The following is a 15,879-nucleotide window of genomic DNA, read 5'->3' on the forward strand; positions in this document are numbered from 1 at the left end:
GCAGAAGGGGTGCCTGGGTGGCCTAGTTAGTTAAGCTTCCGACTCTTAATTTCGGCTCAGGTCATGATTTCGAGGTTTGTGGGTTCAAGCACCGCATCGGGCTCAGCACTGACAGTATGGAGCCTGCTTGGGATTCTCCTTTTTTCTGTCTCTCTCTCTGCCCCTCCCCCAATCACTGCTCATGTGCACTCTCTCTCTCAAACTTAAAAAAAAAAAAGCAGAAGGGGAGCCTGGGGTGGGGGTGGGGGGCTCAGTCAGTTAAGCAGCTGACTTCAATTCAAGTCATGATCTCGCAGTTCCTGAGTTCGAGCCCTGCCTTGGGCTCTGAGCTTACAGCTCAGAGCCTGGAGGCTGCTTCAGATTCTGTCTCTCTCTCTCTCTCTCTCTCTCTCTCTCTCTCTCTCTGCCCCTCCCCTACTTGCTCTCTTTCTCTCTCTCTCTCTCAAAAATAAACATTTTTTTAAAAAAGCAGAAGACAGAAGACATAGCATTTGATTCAGGGTCTAGCACATTGTCATGTGTATGACACATGCTCAATGTTGAGTGATTGAAAGAGTAAGTGATACATTTAGAATGTGACTAATTCTAAATGAAGAGTACTGACACCCTTTGATATTGAGAGAAGTCCTTGTAGTCTGGGGTTGTTCCACTGTGAGAAGGAACTTAATGAATGGAAGGATTGGATAATACAAGCAGAAGGAAGAGTGTTTTTCAGCTGGGGAAAGGCATAAGCCAAAACAAAGTGAGAATGTGGGTCAAGTTTGGTGGACCCCAGTTACCTGGGGCTGTAGGTTGTCATTGAGAGTTGAGAGAGAACAGTGAAGTGTAGTGAGGAGTAAGAGTAAGGTCACTCTTGGGATTCTAGGCTGGAGGTATAGGGTGGAGAAGGGATAAAAGCAGTATGGACTTCAGGGAAGAGGGGAGGGATGGTCTACAAAAATATTCAGAGCCCATGAGCTACCTACCAGCACTTAAAAATCTGGGTCTTTCACCTGATGATAATATTAAAATTTTTTTTAATTGTGGCAAAGTACACATAACATAACATTTACCATCTTAACTATTTTTAAGTGCGTAGTTTAATAGTGTAAGGTACAGGGGCACCTAGGTGGTTCAGTGGGTTAAGTGTCCAACTTCGGCTCAGGTCATGAACTCATGGTTCGCGAGTTCAAGCCCCAAGTTGGACTCTCTGCTGTCAGCACAGAGCCCGGAGCCTGCTTCAGGTCCTCTGCTTCCCTCTCTCTCTCCCCCTCCCCTGCTCATGTGCTCTTTCTCTCTCAAAAGCAAATATTTAAAAATAATAATAGTAACAATAAAAATAAAAGTAAATGGTGTAAAGTACATTTACCTTGGACAACCACCACCACAGAGCTCTTTGCATCTTGCAAAACTTGTAACTCTGTGCCTAGTAAACCTAATCCTTCTTTCAGCCTGCCCCAACCCCTGGTAAGCACCATTCTACTTTTTGTTTCTATGAATTTGATTACTCTAAGTACCTCATATAAGTGGAATCACAGTATATGTGATTATTTCACCTAGCATGATATTCTCAAGATTCATCCATGGGTCAAGAACTTCCCTCCTTTTTAAGAAAAATTAAAGTATAGTTAATACAATGTCACATTAATTTCAGGTGTACATCATAGTGATTCAACAAGTCAACACATTATGCGGTGCTCACCACAAGTGTCGCTACCGTCTGTCCTCACACATCACTATCACAATACCCTATATTGTACCTTTTATCTCTGTGACTTATTCATTCTGTAACTAGAAGCCTGGACCTGCCCCTCTCCTTCACCCATTTACCCATCCCCCCTCTCTCCCCTCTGACAACCATTAGTTAGTTCTCTGTGTTCCTGGGTCTGTTTCTGGTGTCATTTATTCATTTTGTTTTTTAGATTCCACATAGAAGTGAAATCATGTGGAATTTGCCTTTCTCTGACTGACTTATTTCACTTAGCGTCATACCCTCTAGGTCCATCTGTGTTGTCACAAATGGCCAGATCTCATCCTTTTGATGGCTGAGTACTATTCCACTGTGTATATGCGTATGTGTTTGTGTGTAATATATACATACACATCTCACATCTTTATCCATTCATCTATATCTGTGCACACTTGGGTTGTTTCCATATCTTGGCTATTATAAATAATGCTGCAATGAACATAGGCATGCAGATATCTTCTCAAATTAGTGTTTTCACTTCCCCTGGGTAAATACCAAGGGAATTACTGGATCATATAGTATTTGTATTTTTAATTTTTTGAGGAACCTCCATACTCTATTCCACAACGACTGTACCAATTTACATCCTCACCAGCAGGAACAAGGGTTCCTTTTTCTCTACATCCTCACCAACGTGTTATTTCTTATCTTTGGGATTCTAACCATTCTGATAGATATAAATGTATCTCTCATTTTGGTTTTGGTTTGCAGTTCCCTAATGATTATTGATATTGAGCATCTTTTTACGTGTCTATTGACCATCTGTTTGTTATCTTTGGAAAAATGTCTAGGTCCTCTGCCCATTTTTTAAAAGGATTGTTTATTTATTTATTTATTTTTTTTTTCAACGTTTATTTATTTTTAGGACAGAGAGAGACAGAGCATGAACGGGGGAGGGGCAGAGAGAGAGGGAGACACAGAATCGGAAACAGGCTCCAGGCTCTGAGCCATCAGCCCAGAGCCTGACGCGGGGCTCGAACTCATGGACCGCGAGATCGTGACCTGGCTGAAGTCGGACGCTTAACCGACTGCGCCACCCAGGCGCCCCAGGATTATTTATTTTTTTGATGTTGAGTTATATAAGTTCTTTATATGTTTAGGTATTAGGCCCTTATCGAATATATCATTTGCAAATATCTTCTCTCTTTCTGTATTCTCTCAATTATTTTGTTGATGGTTTCCTTCAGCTGTGCAAAAGCTTTTTTTCTGGTGTAGTCCCAATAGTTTATTTTTGCTTTTGCTTCCTTTACCCAAGGAGAAATATCTAGAATAAAGTTTCTATGGATGATGTCAGAGAAATTATTACCTATGTTTTCTTCTATGAGTTTTATGGTTTCAAGTCTCACATTTAGGTCTTTAATTCATTTTGAGTTTATTTTTGTGTCTGGTGTAGGAAAGTGGCCCAGTTTCATTCTTTTTCATGTAGCTGTCAGTTTTCCCAGCACCATTTATTGAAGAGACTGTCCTTTCCCTATAATATAAAGAATTCCCTTACTTTGTAAGCCTGAATAATATTCCATTTGTATGTACATACCACATTTTGCTTATCCATTCCACTTGCGTTGTTTCTTTTTTCTTGTGAATAATGTTGCTATGAATATTTACATCTTTATTTATAAATTTATTTATTTTGAGAGACAGCACATGTGCATGAGCATGACTGAGGGAGAGGCAGAGAGAGGAGTGGGGAGAGAGAATCCCAACCAGACTCTGTGCTGTCAGCGCAGAGTCCAATACAGGGTTCAATCCCACAAACCATGAGATCATGACCTGACCTGAAACCAAGACTTGGATACTTAACCAATTCAGCCACCCAGACACCCCTATCTAAAATTTTAATATAAGACAATTCAGAGTTATGTGGATGATGATTTATTGGTGTGTATTCCTATATGATGTCATGGTTTCGTTGACCATATCTGCATCTGTATTTAGGGTACCAAATTACTTTGTCACAAGCTGAAGAGAAAAGACTAGAGGAGGAATTAATATGTAAATCATGCATCTGTGTCAAATGAAGACCAATTTCCTGGTGATTGACTATACTAATTATGGTTTTGTAAATGTTCCAGTAGAAGAAAATGGTGGGATCATTGGCCATCAGTGCCCATGCTAGTACAGGCACACAGAATTTCCAGTAGGTCATTGGTGCCACAGCTATGGGGTGAACAGTAGAACAGTCAAAGAACAAATGTTAATTTGTATTTTATTGGTTTTATGCTTTTGTTTGTATTTGAGTTGTAAATTAGTTTTGTCTTCTGGTTGCATGAGAGCTCTAAGGATTAGAAGTTGATACCTGGTTTCATGTTTCTACATAGTAATGGGAGGGGGCAGAGGCATGAGATTTTTCCTCCAGGATTAGGTTATCAAGAGTAGCAACCAGAAGATAAATGGAGATGGCTCTAGGGACAATTCAGGTTTGAAGGATGAGGATCCAGGATAGGGAAGTGGCAGCACACAAGGAGATTATGAAGAGAGTAACGAATGTCAGTTTCTGGTGAGATGTGGGAGGAAAATGAGGAGGGCACCAAGATGACTTCTGAGTTGGGATACCTAGGGACTGTCAGAAATAGGAAAGTCCAAAGAGGGGACTAATTGGAGAAAAGAGATTAGCTGGTTTTTAGATCTGTTGAATTTGAGGTATTTGCCAGAAATTCAACTGAAGATACTCAGTGATCAGTAAAGCTTTCAGAGTCTGTTTCCATCTCCTAAGCCATGGATTCAGTGAAAAGTTGAGCAAGTCTCTCTCAATGCCTACTGGTGCTTCTCTTGCAAACTTGCTACCTTTCCTCTTTAATTAGCTGTTGACCCAGGGACTGTCTTCAAATGACTACTCCAAGCAGGACACATCATCCAAAAGCCAAAAGGGAAATGTTTGATATTGGACTATTAAAAAAAAAAAAAAAAGCCTTCTGTTCAGCAAAAAATAACATCAAAACACTGACAGCAAACTGGGACGATTTTTAGAAAAAAAAATTTTATACTGAAGTAATTTCAAATTTACAGAAAAGTCGCAAGAGTAGTACAAAATCGTGTGCCTTAACTCAGATTCCCAGGTTAGCAGTGTACACATTTGTTTCATTATTCACAGTCTCCATGTATACGTATTTGTGTCTTGTGAGCATTTGAGAGTAAGATGCAAACATGCTGTATCATTTACCCTTAGTACTTCGGCCCACACTTCCTAAAAATTGGGACATTCTTCCATATAACCACAGGTCGACTGTCAGTTAACATTGATACACTATTGACATTTAACCTACATTTGAGATTTGCCAGTTGTCCCATTACATTTTTCTAAAGTCCAGGATCCAATTCAGAATAACGTTTTTCATTTTGTTGTGACGTCTCTTTGATCTCCTTCAATGTGGACCAGTTCCTCAGCCTTTCCTTGACTTTTCTGACCTTGACCTTTTGAATATTGCAGGCCAGTTACTTTATAGAACGTCCCTCACTGTTTGGGTCTGCCTGATGTTTCTTTCTTTTGTTTTAAGTTTATTTATTTATTTATTTTGAGAGAGAGGACGCAAGTGGAGGAGGGACACAGAAGGAGGAAGAGAGAGAGAATTCCAAGCAGATTCCACAAGGTCAGTGTGGAGCGCCACTCAGAGCTCAAACTCACAGACTGTGAGATCATGGCCTGAGCCAAGACCAAGAGTCAGAGGCCTGCCTGATGTTCCTTTATGATTAGGTTCAGGTCATGGATCTTTGGCAGAAATATTCTAGAAGTGATTCTGTGATCTCAGTGCATCATATCAGGAGGCATGTGCTCCCAATTTGTCCCATAGATATAATGTAATTTAATTTTTATCACTTGGTTAAGATGGCATCTGTTGTCTAAAAATATATATATATGGTGTCTGTTGGATTTCTCCACTGTAAAAATAATAAGTAGTTTTTACTTATTGAGAAACAATTTTAGTTGGCATTCTACTAAAAGGTAGGCTTTCCCTTTTCTCCTATTCATTCATTCATTCACTCACTATATTACAACTCAGTGTGAAGTATAGATTGGCACATGGATGGTGCCTGAGCTGTGCAGTGTGATGCTCTGGAGACAAGGCCGGGGCAGAGTCACAGCTGAGTGGCACATCCAGCCCTTGAATTACTACAGATGGCGATGCCCACGGCCTACAGAGAGAAACCAGGAGGGAAATAGGAGGAGGAGCAGGTTCAGGGAAGTGGTGGTGAGCCAGAGCTTATAGGTTATTCTCTAAATATCCATTCTACCTGTCTTTTTTACAGTAACAACACCCTCCTCCATATTTTCTCTAGTGGCATGTAAGTTCTGGCCATTGAGGTAAGCGTAGAAGTGATGTCTGCCACTTCTGAGTCATGCCCTTAAAAGAAAAGAGGCACACCCCCCTTTTATCTCTCCTTATTCCTGCAGGTAAGGATATGGGAGTGGTTGTAAAGCCGTCTTTGACAAAGCAGATCCTTGGCTACAGGAGTCGCCTTTGGCTTGGCTGGGAAACCTAGGCTAGAATGTCAACTTAGGAGATTTGGAGTTTGGTGGTAGCGCTGTATAGGAGTAGAGAAAATCACAGGGAGGCTGAGGAGAAAACAATGGAAACATTTATATCAAGTGCGTCCTACATGCCTGGAACTGTTCTAATAGCTTTAGTTGTATTAGCTTCTTTAACTTCACACTGCCTATGAGGTTGGGTGGCAGACACTGCTAGTTGTCCCCCAGTATCTATTTTTTCCTTCTTTTTTGGTAACAGAATTCCCAAATGTGGTCTGGGCTTGTGGCAGACTAGAATGAGGACTGTATTTCCCAGTTTTCCTCCCTAGGAATTACCATGTGACATGTTATAGCCAACAGGGTCTAAGCAGAAGTGCCCAGCTGTGTCTTAAAGGTTGAGGGTGGGGCGCCTGGGTGGCTCAGTTGGTTGAGTGTCTGAGTTCAGCTCAGGTCATGATCTCACCATTCAGGGGTTCAAGCCCCATATCAGGCTTTCTGCTGTCAATGCAGAGCTTGCTTCAGATCCTCTGTCTCCCTCACTCTATGCCTCCTCCAGCCTCTCTCTCTGTCTCTCAAAAATAAACAAACATAAATTTTTTTTTTTAAAAGGTTGAGGATGTATTTTGGCTCTCTCTTCTTCGTGCTGCTTGGAATGTGGATGTGTTGGGGGGCCATCTTGAATCCTGATGTGGAAGCCCCATGTGGAGGATCGTTGATGTAAGCTCAGGGCTCCAGTGATTGCATAGCTTCCATATTTGCCATGGACTGCCTGTTTTTACATGAGAGGAAAATAGCTTGTTCGGTATTATTTTGTTACTGCTATTTTGTTACTAGTAGTCGTATCTAATTATTTAAAACTTTTTTTTTTCAACGTTTATTTATTTTTGGGACAGAGAGAGACAGAGCATGAACGGGGGAGGGGCAGAGAGAGAGGGAGGCACAGAATCAGAAACAGGCTCCAGGCTCTGAGCCATCAGCCCAGAGCCCGACGCGGGGCTCGAACTCACGGACCACGAGATCGTGACCTGGCTGAAGTCGGACGCTCAACCGACTGCGCCACCCAGGCGCCCCTGTTTATTTAAATAAGGGGTAACACCATCCCCATTTTACAATGGTAAAGTCCAGAGAGGTTAGGAATTTAAGTGGCGGATCCAAGACCTGGGTCCAGACATCGGGCTTCCAGCCTGCCAGCATGGTCTCACACTGCTGCAGGAGAAGAACCCAGCACACATTTACTTAACTCTTGGTGTAAAAAGACTTAAAAAAAAATTTTTTTTTAATATTTATTCATTTTTTTGAGAGAGAGAGGGAGACAAAGAGACAGACAGAGAGCAAGTGGGAGCAGGGCTGAGGCGGAGAGAGACAGACACAGAATCCGAAGCAGGCTCCAGGCTCTGAGCTGTCAGCACAGAGCCGGATATGGGGCGTGAACCCACGGACGTGAGATCACGACCTGAGCCGAAGGTAGACACTTAACTGACTGAGCCACCCAGGCGCCCCTAAAAAGCCTTTTGCACATTGGCTTTCACACTGTCTTCAAATTGTCCTCCTTATAGGCTTTTTTTTTCCCCCCCAGTTGCGTTTTACTGACGACGATGCTCAGGCCGAGGCCTCATGCGGTGGGTACCGCCTCCTCCCGCTGCGGGGCTGCTTGGCCTTGTTGGGTTTTCCGGGGCGGGAGGCTCATGGCGCGTATATTCCTGGGCCGCAGGTGCAGGGGCTCATACTTCTCACCCTCGTAGAATTGGCTGAACTTCTTTTGCTGAGCTTGTTTAATGACGGTGGGAACACAGGCCATGGATTTGCAAACAATCGAATCGAATCTTGGAGCGCTTGGAAGCCACATTGCCTGTCACTTAAGCGACGCGCAGCTGGGACAGTGCCTCCTTCAGCTCTTTTAGTTGTTTAAGCGGCAATTCCTTGTCACCAGGGTCTCGCCTTAATCTTGGCCTTGGCTGCCGCCCCTGCTCCACGTACTCGGAGGGAAAGAAGCGGGGGTGGGGAGGCGGCTCATTATAGCCTGATTGCCCACCATGTTCCCCTTCCCCTAATTACTTCCCCATCTTTGTTAAAGCTTTTTTTCTTTGGTTTGAACCTACCTCTCCCATCTTCTAGCTGTCAAAATTCCATCCATCCTTCAAAGGCCCAGTTCCCTCCTTTCGTAATCCCTTCAATGTCTTCCTTTACTCTTATGAATTTATTCATTTACCCAATAGTTACCGAGAACTGTTGTGTGCTAGGCACTGGGGATTCTCCAATGAGCAAAGCAAATCAACAGGTAGTTGTAAGCTGTTGTATTTGTCTTTGTGTTTGCTACAGCTGTGGCTTTCCAATTAGAAAAAAAAGCAACACCTTAGTGTAGCCACACACACACACACACACACACACACACACACACACACACACACACAGAATGATTTAAGGAATAACATTTGCCTTTATCATACGGAATAACTCCAATAATTTAAACTCTCTTCTATTTCATTAGGATAAAAATGATGGCAGATGCCTACTGAATTGATTTTATAGCCTAGGTAAATAGGCTGGAACATTCAGGTTTGAGAAGTATTTTTCCCTTTCTTCATTCAGTCATCAGATGTTTTCCCACATTGCAGTGTGTGCTGGCATAGCTCTGGCCTTGGGGTGAAGAGGAGGAAGGGCTCCTTCCTCATGGCTAGCTGGTGGGTGAAGGGAGCATGGCTTGAGAGCCAATGCCATACAAAGTGCCCTACGGGCTATCGTGTGCTTAGGGCAGATGTGTATGTTGGTAACTCAATAACTGTTAGTGTAATGAAGCCATACTGCAGCAGAGGCATTAGGATTATACAAATAGAATAGTGACTTTCTCAACAGCAGAATCTTAGCAGCTCATAGATCTACTGTGATGTGAAACTTGAATCAAAGTTCTGATTCTCTAATGCATTGTAAGAGTCAATCCTGGACATAGACTTTTCAACTCCTTTCTGTAGACATAGAGAAAATGTGGTGGAGTTAGTTATGTGTAGAAAAGGTGACTATGATTTGGGCTTACCCCAGGGCAGATGGGAAGAAACACATACTTAGAACATTCTGCATTTCTTCCCCCCAAAGCCTGTCAGGACATCATGCTCACTTTAGGCAAGATGCCTAAACCTAAAGTTGTTCTCTCCCCATCCCCAAATCAAACTGAGAAAAACCAAGCTTGGTATAGAAACATCCATCCAGGGCCATCTGGGTGGCTCAGTCGGTTAAGCTTCAGACTTTTGATTTCCACTCAGGTCGTGATCTTACAGTTGTGAGACTGAGCCCCGAGTAGGGCTCTGCACTGGGCATGGAGCCTGCTTAAGATTCTCTCTCTGTCTCTACCCCCTTTACTGCCCCGCATTCCCACAGTTCACATGTGTGTGAGCTCTGTCTCCCTCTCAAAACAAACCCAAGAACATCAATTCTTTTTTTTTTTTTTTTTTTTTTTTGAGAGAGAGAGGGCTCAAGTGAGCAAGGGGCAGAGAGAGAGAGAGGGAGAGAGAGAGAATCCCATGAGGGGCAGAGAGGGGGTGGGGGGAGAGAGGAGGAGAGGAGAGGAGAGAGGGGGAGAGAGAGAGAGAGAAGTGGGGCTCACCCAGGGCTTGTGCTCACCCAAAGCAGGACTCGAGCTCACCTGAAGTGGGTCTTGAGTTCACCCAATGTGGGACTCGAACTCACAAACTATAAGATCATGACCTGAGCTGAAGTCAGATGCTTAACCGACTGAGCAATCCAAGTGCCCCCAAAACATCCATTCTTATCCTTTCTCTGGGTCTTCCTATCTCATGTTGACCTCACCTGCCTTTGGACTCCACTCCTCCCCTTGCTTCTGGGGCTTTGCCCCACCATCTGGACAGGGATCCCTTTTTCTCACCAGCTAGTCCACATCAGCATATGAAAACTTGTACAGGGAAAAGGCAAAACCTCCCTCCATCCCATATGCCCACCTAGCTACTGTCCATTTCTCTTGTCCTTGTCAGACATTTTGAAAGCACGCCCTCCACCTTCTCACCTCCCATAACTCCTCTGTATACTATGACCTAGCTTCTGCTCCCATCATTCACTGACACTGCTCTCTGCAAAGGGCCCATCAACACTCTTGTTAAATCCAGAGAACAATTTCTTTTTTTTTTTATTTTTTTATTTTTTAATTTTTTTTTCAATGTTTTTATTTATTTTTTTGGGGACAGAGAGAGACAAAGCATGAACGGGGGAGGGGCAGAGAGAGAGGGAGACACAGAATCGGAAACAGGCTCCAGGCTCCGAGCCATCAGCCCAGAGCCCGACGCGGGGCTCGAACTCCCGGACCGCGAGATCGTGACCTGGCTGAAGTCGGACGCTTAACCGACTGCGCCACCCAGGCGCCCCCAGAGAACAATTTCTTATCCTACCTGCACTTTCCGATATCTAACACTGCTGACCACTCCCTCTGTTATGGGCCTTGGCTTCCATGATGAAATGCCTTCTTTGTTTTCTTCCTCTTTCAGTTGCTCCTTTTCAGACTCCACCTTCTCTGCTCATCCCTTGAATGTTGCTCTCTGGAGTTCTAACCTAAGCCCTCTCCCAGCCTCTTTTCATTCCTGTCTCTCAGGGTGATATTGACTAACCAAGTGGAAAGTCTCAGCCACTGAGAAACACTTCCTCTGCTACACTCCAATATCTGACTGGCTCACAGACTCAACTTTCAAATCTCTCCCTAATCTGTGGCCTCATCTCCACCTTAAGAAATCTCCTTCCTCCCAGTTTTTGGCCCATGCCTGTCCATTGTGCAAAGTTTATTAAGAATGATTTTTCTTTTTTTAAAAAATTTTTGAAGTTTATTTTGAGAGAGAGGTTGCATGTGTGAGCAAGGATGGGGGAGGAGGAGAGAGGGAGAGAGAGAATCCCAAGCAGGCTCCACATGTCAGCACAGAGCCCGACATGGGGCTCAATCCCACAAACCATGAGATCATGACCTCAGCCAAAATTGAGTTGGACACCTAACCGACTGAGCCACCAAGACGCCCCAAGAATGATTTTTCTAAAACACAAGTCCGATTGTGACATTTCTCCATTTAGATCACCTGAACAGTTTTCCGTCCATGTAGTTGTCTATCCTACAAAGTCCAAGCTCCTGAGCCAGGCAAATGAGGTTTTTCATGTTGGACATTTTGGCCCCTTGCACGCTTATCTCCTGTTACCCCCTTATATCACTCCCATTCATCACCACCTTGGCACCGTGTGCTTCTTGAGGCTTCTGTGCCTGGGCGCTTCTGGGAATAGCTGCTCCCTCTGTTGTTCCTTCTCTTACTCACTCTTCAAACCTCCTCTGAGAAAAGACCTACCCAAGCACCACATTCCCTGCAGTCAAATTAGGCACTTTCTCCTCCGTGCTCCCAGGGTGCTCTGTATTTGCCATGAAGATGAAGTCACACTGGTCTCCTCTACCAGAGCCGGAGCCCCATGTCTTCACTTTTGCAGTCACTACATCATTGAGCAGACTTGGACACACAGTAGCAGTTCAGTAAATGTTGTGGTGTGATATTTACCCATCTTAGGAACAGATGGTTACAAAGGGTGGAGCCCACTGCTTTGAGCCTGAAGATGTTTTGACTGAACTTCTTCCCTCAATTTTTATTCTGAAAAAAAATTTCAAGCTTACAGAGGAGTTGCAAGAATAGTACAAGGGACCTTCAGATATTCTTCACCTAGAGTCACAAATTGTCGACATTTTGACACACCTGCTTTATCTGTTTCTTTTCTCCGAATCAGTTGAGTTCATTGCAGACCTCATGACACTTTACCCCCTAAATAGTCTGCCCTTCTCTCCAAAGAACAAGAATGTTCTCCTTTCTAACTAAAAGTCAATGCTCAGAAAATTTAAGATTGACCCAATGTTATTCAATAAGCAGTCTGAAATGCAATTTAAATGCAAATTAAATTTCCCCAATTTTGTCATTTTAAACTGTTTTGGATTCAGGAGCTCTAGGATTGTGCATTGCACTTAGTTGTCACATTTCTTCAGTCATTGTCTTCTTTTTTTTTAATGTTTATTTTTGAGAAAGAGAGACCGAGCGCAAGTGGGGGAGAGGCAGAGAGAGAGGCACACACCAAATCCAAATCAGGCTCCAGGCTCTGAGCTGTCAGCACAGAGCCTGATGCGGGGCTTGAATCCACGAGCCATGAGATCATGACCTGAGCCAAAGCCAGACACTTAACTGGCTGAGCCACAGAGGTGCCCCCCTTTTTAAAAAATAGTCTCCACACCAAAGGTGGGGCTCAGACTCACTACCCCAAGATCAAGAGTCAGATGCTCTGACTGAGCCACAGCCTGGCACCCCTCTCTAGTCTTCCTTTGACATTCACGAAATGTTTATTTGCAAAGAGTCCAAGCCAGCCCCATCGTGCAGCATTTCCCTCAATTTGGGCTTTTCTGGTTGTTTCTGCATGCTTTGATTCAGATTAAGCACTTTGCACAGGAATACTGCATGGGTCACAGTGTATCCATGTCCATTTGCTCCACTGTTGGTGATGCTGAGTTTGATCATTTGGTTAAGGTGGTTAGTCTCGTTTTCTCTCTCTCTTTTTCCGTGCTGTAAGAAGTAGAATGTAGAGCAGTGACTGTTTTGTTTTTTTTTTTAGAAATGGAAAAAAACTTCCTTTATTTTTTATATATAATTTATTGTCAAGTTACCTAACATACAGAGTATACAGTGTGCTCTTGGTTTTGGGGGTAGATTCCTCTGATTCATCTCTTGCATCCAGATTTCTCCTTTGTAAAGATCACTTCTCCCTTTTGTAATTAAGCGGCAAACTGTATGAGTTTGTGTGTGTGTATGTGTGTGTGTGTGTGGCACCTTCATACTGTGTGAATATGCTCTTCTCCAACCATCTTTTACTCATCGATTCATTGATTTGTGTGTGTGGCAACACACACATAACAAAATTTACCATCCTAACCATTCAGTGTACAGGTCAGTGGTATCGAATACGTTCAAAATGTGGTGCAACCATCATCACTGTCCATCTCCAGGACTCTTTCTATCTTGTAAAACTGAAACTCTACACCCATTAAACAATAACTCCCATGCCGCCCTCCCCCCAGCCCCTTGCCACCACTATTCTCTCTGTCTCTGTGAATCTGACTACTCTAAACACTTCAGATAAGTGGAATCATGCAGTATTTGTCTTTTTGTGACTGGCTTATTTCACTTAACATAATGTTAATATGCTAAGTTCACATTAGTAGCATAAAGTGAACCTCAAGATTGATCCATGTTGTAGCATATGTCAGAATTTCCTTCCTTTGTAAGGATAATAGTCTACTGTATGTATATACCAGTTTGCTTATCCATTCACCTGTGAATGTACACTGGGTTACTTCCACATTTTAGCTGTTGTGAATAATGCTGCTGTGATTATGGGTGTACAGATATCTCTTTGAGACCCTTCACTGGTTTTTAAAGACAAATATTTTATTTTTAATTTTTATTTATTTTGAGAGAGAGAGAGAGAGAGAGAGAGAGAGAGAGAGAGAGAGAGAGAGAGAACACACACACGCGAGAGCAGGGGAGGGGCAGAGAGGGAGGGAGAAAGAGAATCCCAAGCAGGCTCTGAGCTGTCAGCTCAGAGCTGGATGCTGGGCTCAGTCTCATGAACCATGAAGTCATGACCTAAACAGAGAGATCAAGTGTTGGACACTTAACCAACGTACCCACCCAGGTGCCCCAAAGACAAATATTTTAATAATAATTACATTAATTCTGAAGATTTTCTTTGTGAAAATTATTTTTTGGAGCAATTTCTTTTAGGCCAATTTAAAATTTTATTTTTATTTACTTATTTATATTTTTTGAGAGAGAGCACAAGCTGTGGGGAGAGGGGCAGAGGGAGAGAGAGAGAATCCCAAGAAGGCTCCACACTTAGTGCAGAGCCAGATGCGGGGCTCAATACCATGACCTGAGCCAAATCCAAGAGTCAGGTGCTCAACTGACTGAGCCACCCAGGTGCCCCAGGTCAATTTAATTCTTGATCAATTACCTACAAAGAATAATACCTTTTCCATTTCCATTTTAATAAAGTCACTTCCATTGGGATAATTTCTTTTTGTATAAATGTTAGAAAATATTTTTGTTCACATAAAATTTTAGTAATTATAGCTTCTGCCTTTGTATGTTTTCTGGTAAGTCTTGTTTTCCCCCAGGTTACTTATATATATATAAATCTTACCATGTAATGTTCTATTAGTAATACTCTTTATGTAATCTCTACCCGCAATGTGGGGAACAAACTCAGGACCCCAAGACCAAGAGAGGCATGCTGTATGGATTGAGGCAGCCAGGTGCCCGTCTTTATGAATTAGATAAATGATGAAACAGCGAATCCACAAGAAAACGATGCCCACTTACTATTGCCACTGCAATTCTTCCTTATTTGACACCTCGTGTCAGTGTTCATGCCTTTGGTGAAGTAAAGCTATGAAAGGTGAAATTACAATGTTATTTTGTTTGGGGATCAATGTTATTTTGTTTGTTTACTCAACTGGGATAGCTTTTCTGAAGATGATGTTGGAATGTAGCAGCTCCAGTAAGCAAATGGAGAAAATGTTCTCCCCCAGTAAATTTGATGAGCACAGAACACAGGCAAAGGAAGAAAACAGCCAGGTACTTCCACCCTTTCATTGTCATTATTCGTTTTCCCTGCTAAATAAATATCCATTGACATCTTAGTAACAGTGTCCATATAGTTGGTGCAAAGTTTTTGTAGGACGGTGAGAATTTGTGAAAGAAGTCATCAACATCCACTTAATTATTGAAAAATTGCTGTAAGCTCCAATAATAGGCGCTTGCTATCACTTTTTTTTTTTTTTTTTTTTGCTTGCAATCACATTCTTTGGTCATCTGTGAAGGATTATTACGTGCATAGAATATAAACATTTCTGAAGTAACAGAACTTGGCAGTTCGTGCTGCTTGCGTAGGTGTTGGAAAGGCGTGAGAACCAGGGTGAACCAACTCTGCAGGAACAGAATATGATTGCGGCGTGAAGCGCGTGCGCACAGCACAGACCACAGCGCACCGTGCGCGCGCTCCGAGCTGGAGTCTGTCGCACCGTGAACAGGGTGATCAAGTGCTCGGGGCGCATCCTCCAGGACCAGGTTCACCGAATACCGTTAGCGGGGCCGCTGACAGCCTGCCAGCTGCATCCCCAATACCTCCCTCAGGCGTCCCTTACCCACCACTTGCTTGCACTGAAAATAATCACTGCGATAGTAATAATCCTTAAACGGCGTCTCGGTTTTTTGCAGGCGGCGAAGGTCCCCTTCCTGGGCTCTGCACTTGCGAGTCCCCTGGCGGGCCCGGGGCTCCTGGATCGCGCCCCTCTCCAGCCGTACTTCTCGGACGCCTTGCCCCCATCACCCCTGCCTCCCAGACCGTGCGACCCCGTTTGGCCTTCGCGGCCTCCTGGCCCCAACACTGCACTCCTCCGCGCGACCCCGCCTCCCGGATACCCGGCAGGGCTCCTGCTCTCTCCGCGCCCCGCAGCGGGGCGGGGCGGGGCGGCGCAGGGGGCGGGATTTTCTGGCACCTTCTGGGCGCCGCGAACGCTCGGATCTCCGGCTCGGAGGCCGGAAACGTCGCTACGGAGCCGCAGGGCATCCCGCACGGAGGCCGTTTCTTGTTCTCCGCGGAGGCCGCTCCGTCA

General features: G+C 43.9%; 1 protein-coding gene across 2 annotated transcripts in view; it reads left to right on the top strand.

Annotated features, from left to right (window-relative positions):
- The window catches only part of CA3H2orf74 (chromosome A3 C2orf74 homolog), a 34,171-nt gene extending 25,828 nt beyond the window's left edge, over nucleotides 1-8,343 (top strand). The window contains exon 7 of one of the 2 annotated variants that reach the window (XM_045054254.1): nucleotides 7,771-8,343. In XM_045054254.1, the coding sequence (XP_044910189.1) occupies nucleotides 7,771-8,103 (333 nt within the window). In that variant the 3' untranslated portion in view covers nucleotides 8,104-8,343. The remainder of the gene's footprint in view (nucleotides 1-7,770) is intronic. The other variant, XM_045054253.1, reaches the window with a different exon arrangement.
- The last annotated feature ends 7,536 nt before the right edge of the window (nucleotides 8,344-15,879 follow it).

This window comes from Felis catus, chromosome A3 (assembly GCF_018350175.1).
Source record: "Felis catus isolate Fca126 chromosome A3, F.catus_Fca126_mat1.0, whole genome shotgun sequence".
NCBI classification, from domain to species: domain Eukaryota; kingdom Metazoa; phylum Chordata; class Mammalia; order Carnivora; family Felidae; genus Felis; species Felis catus.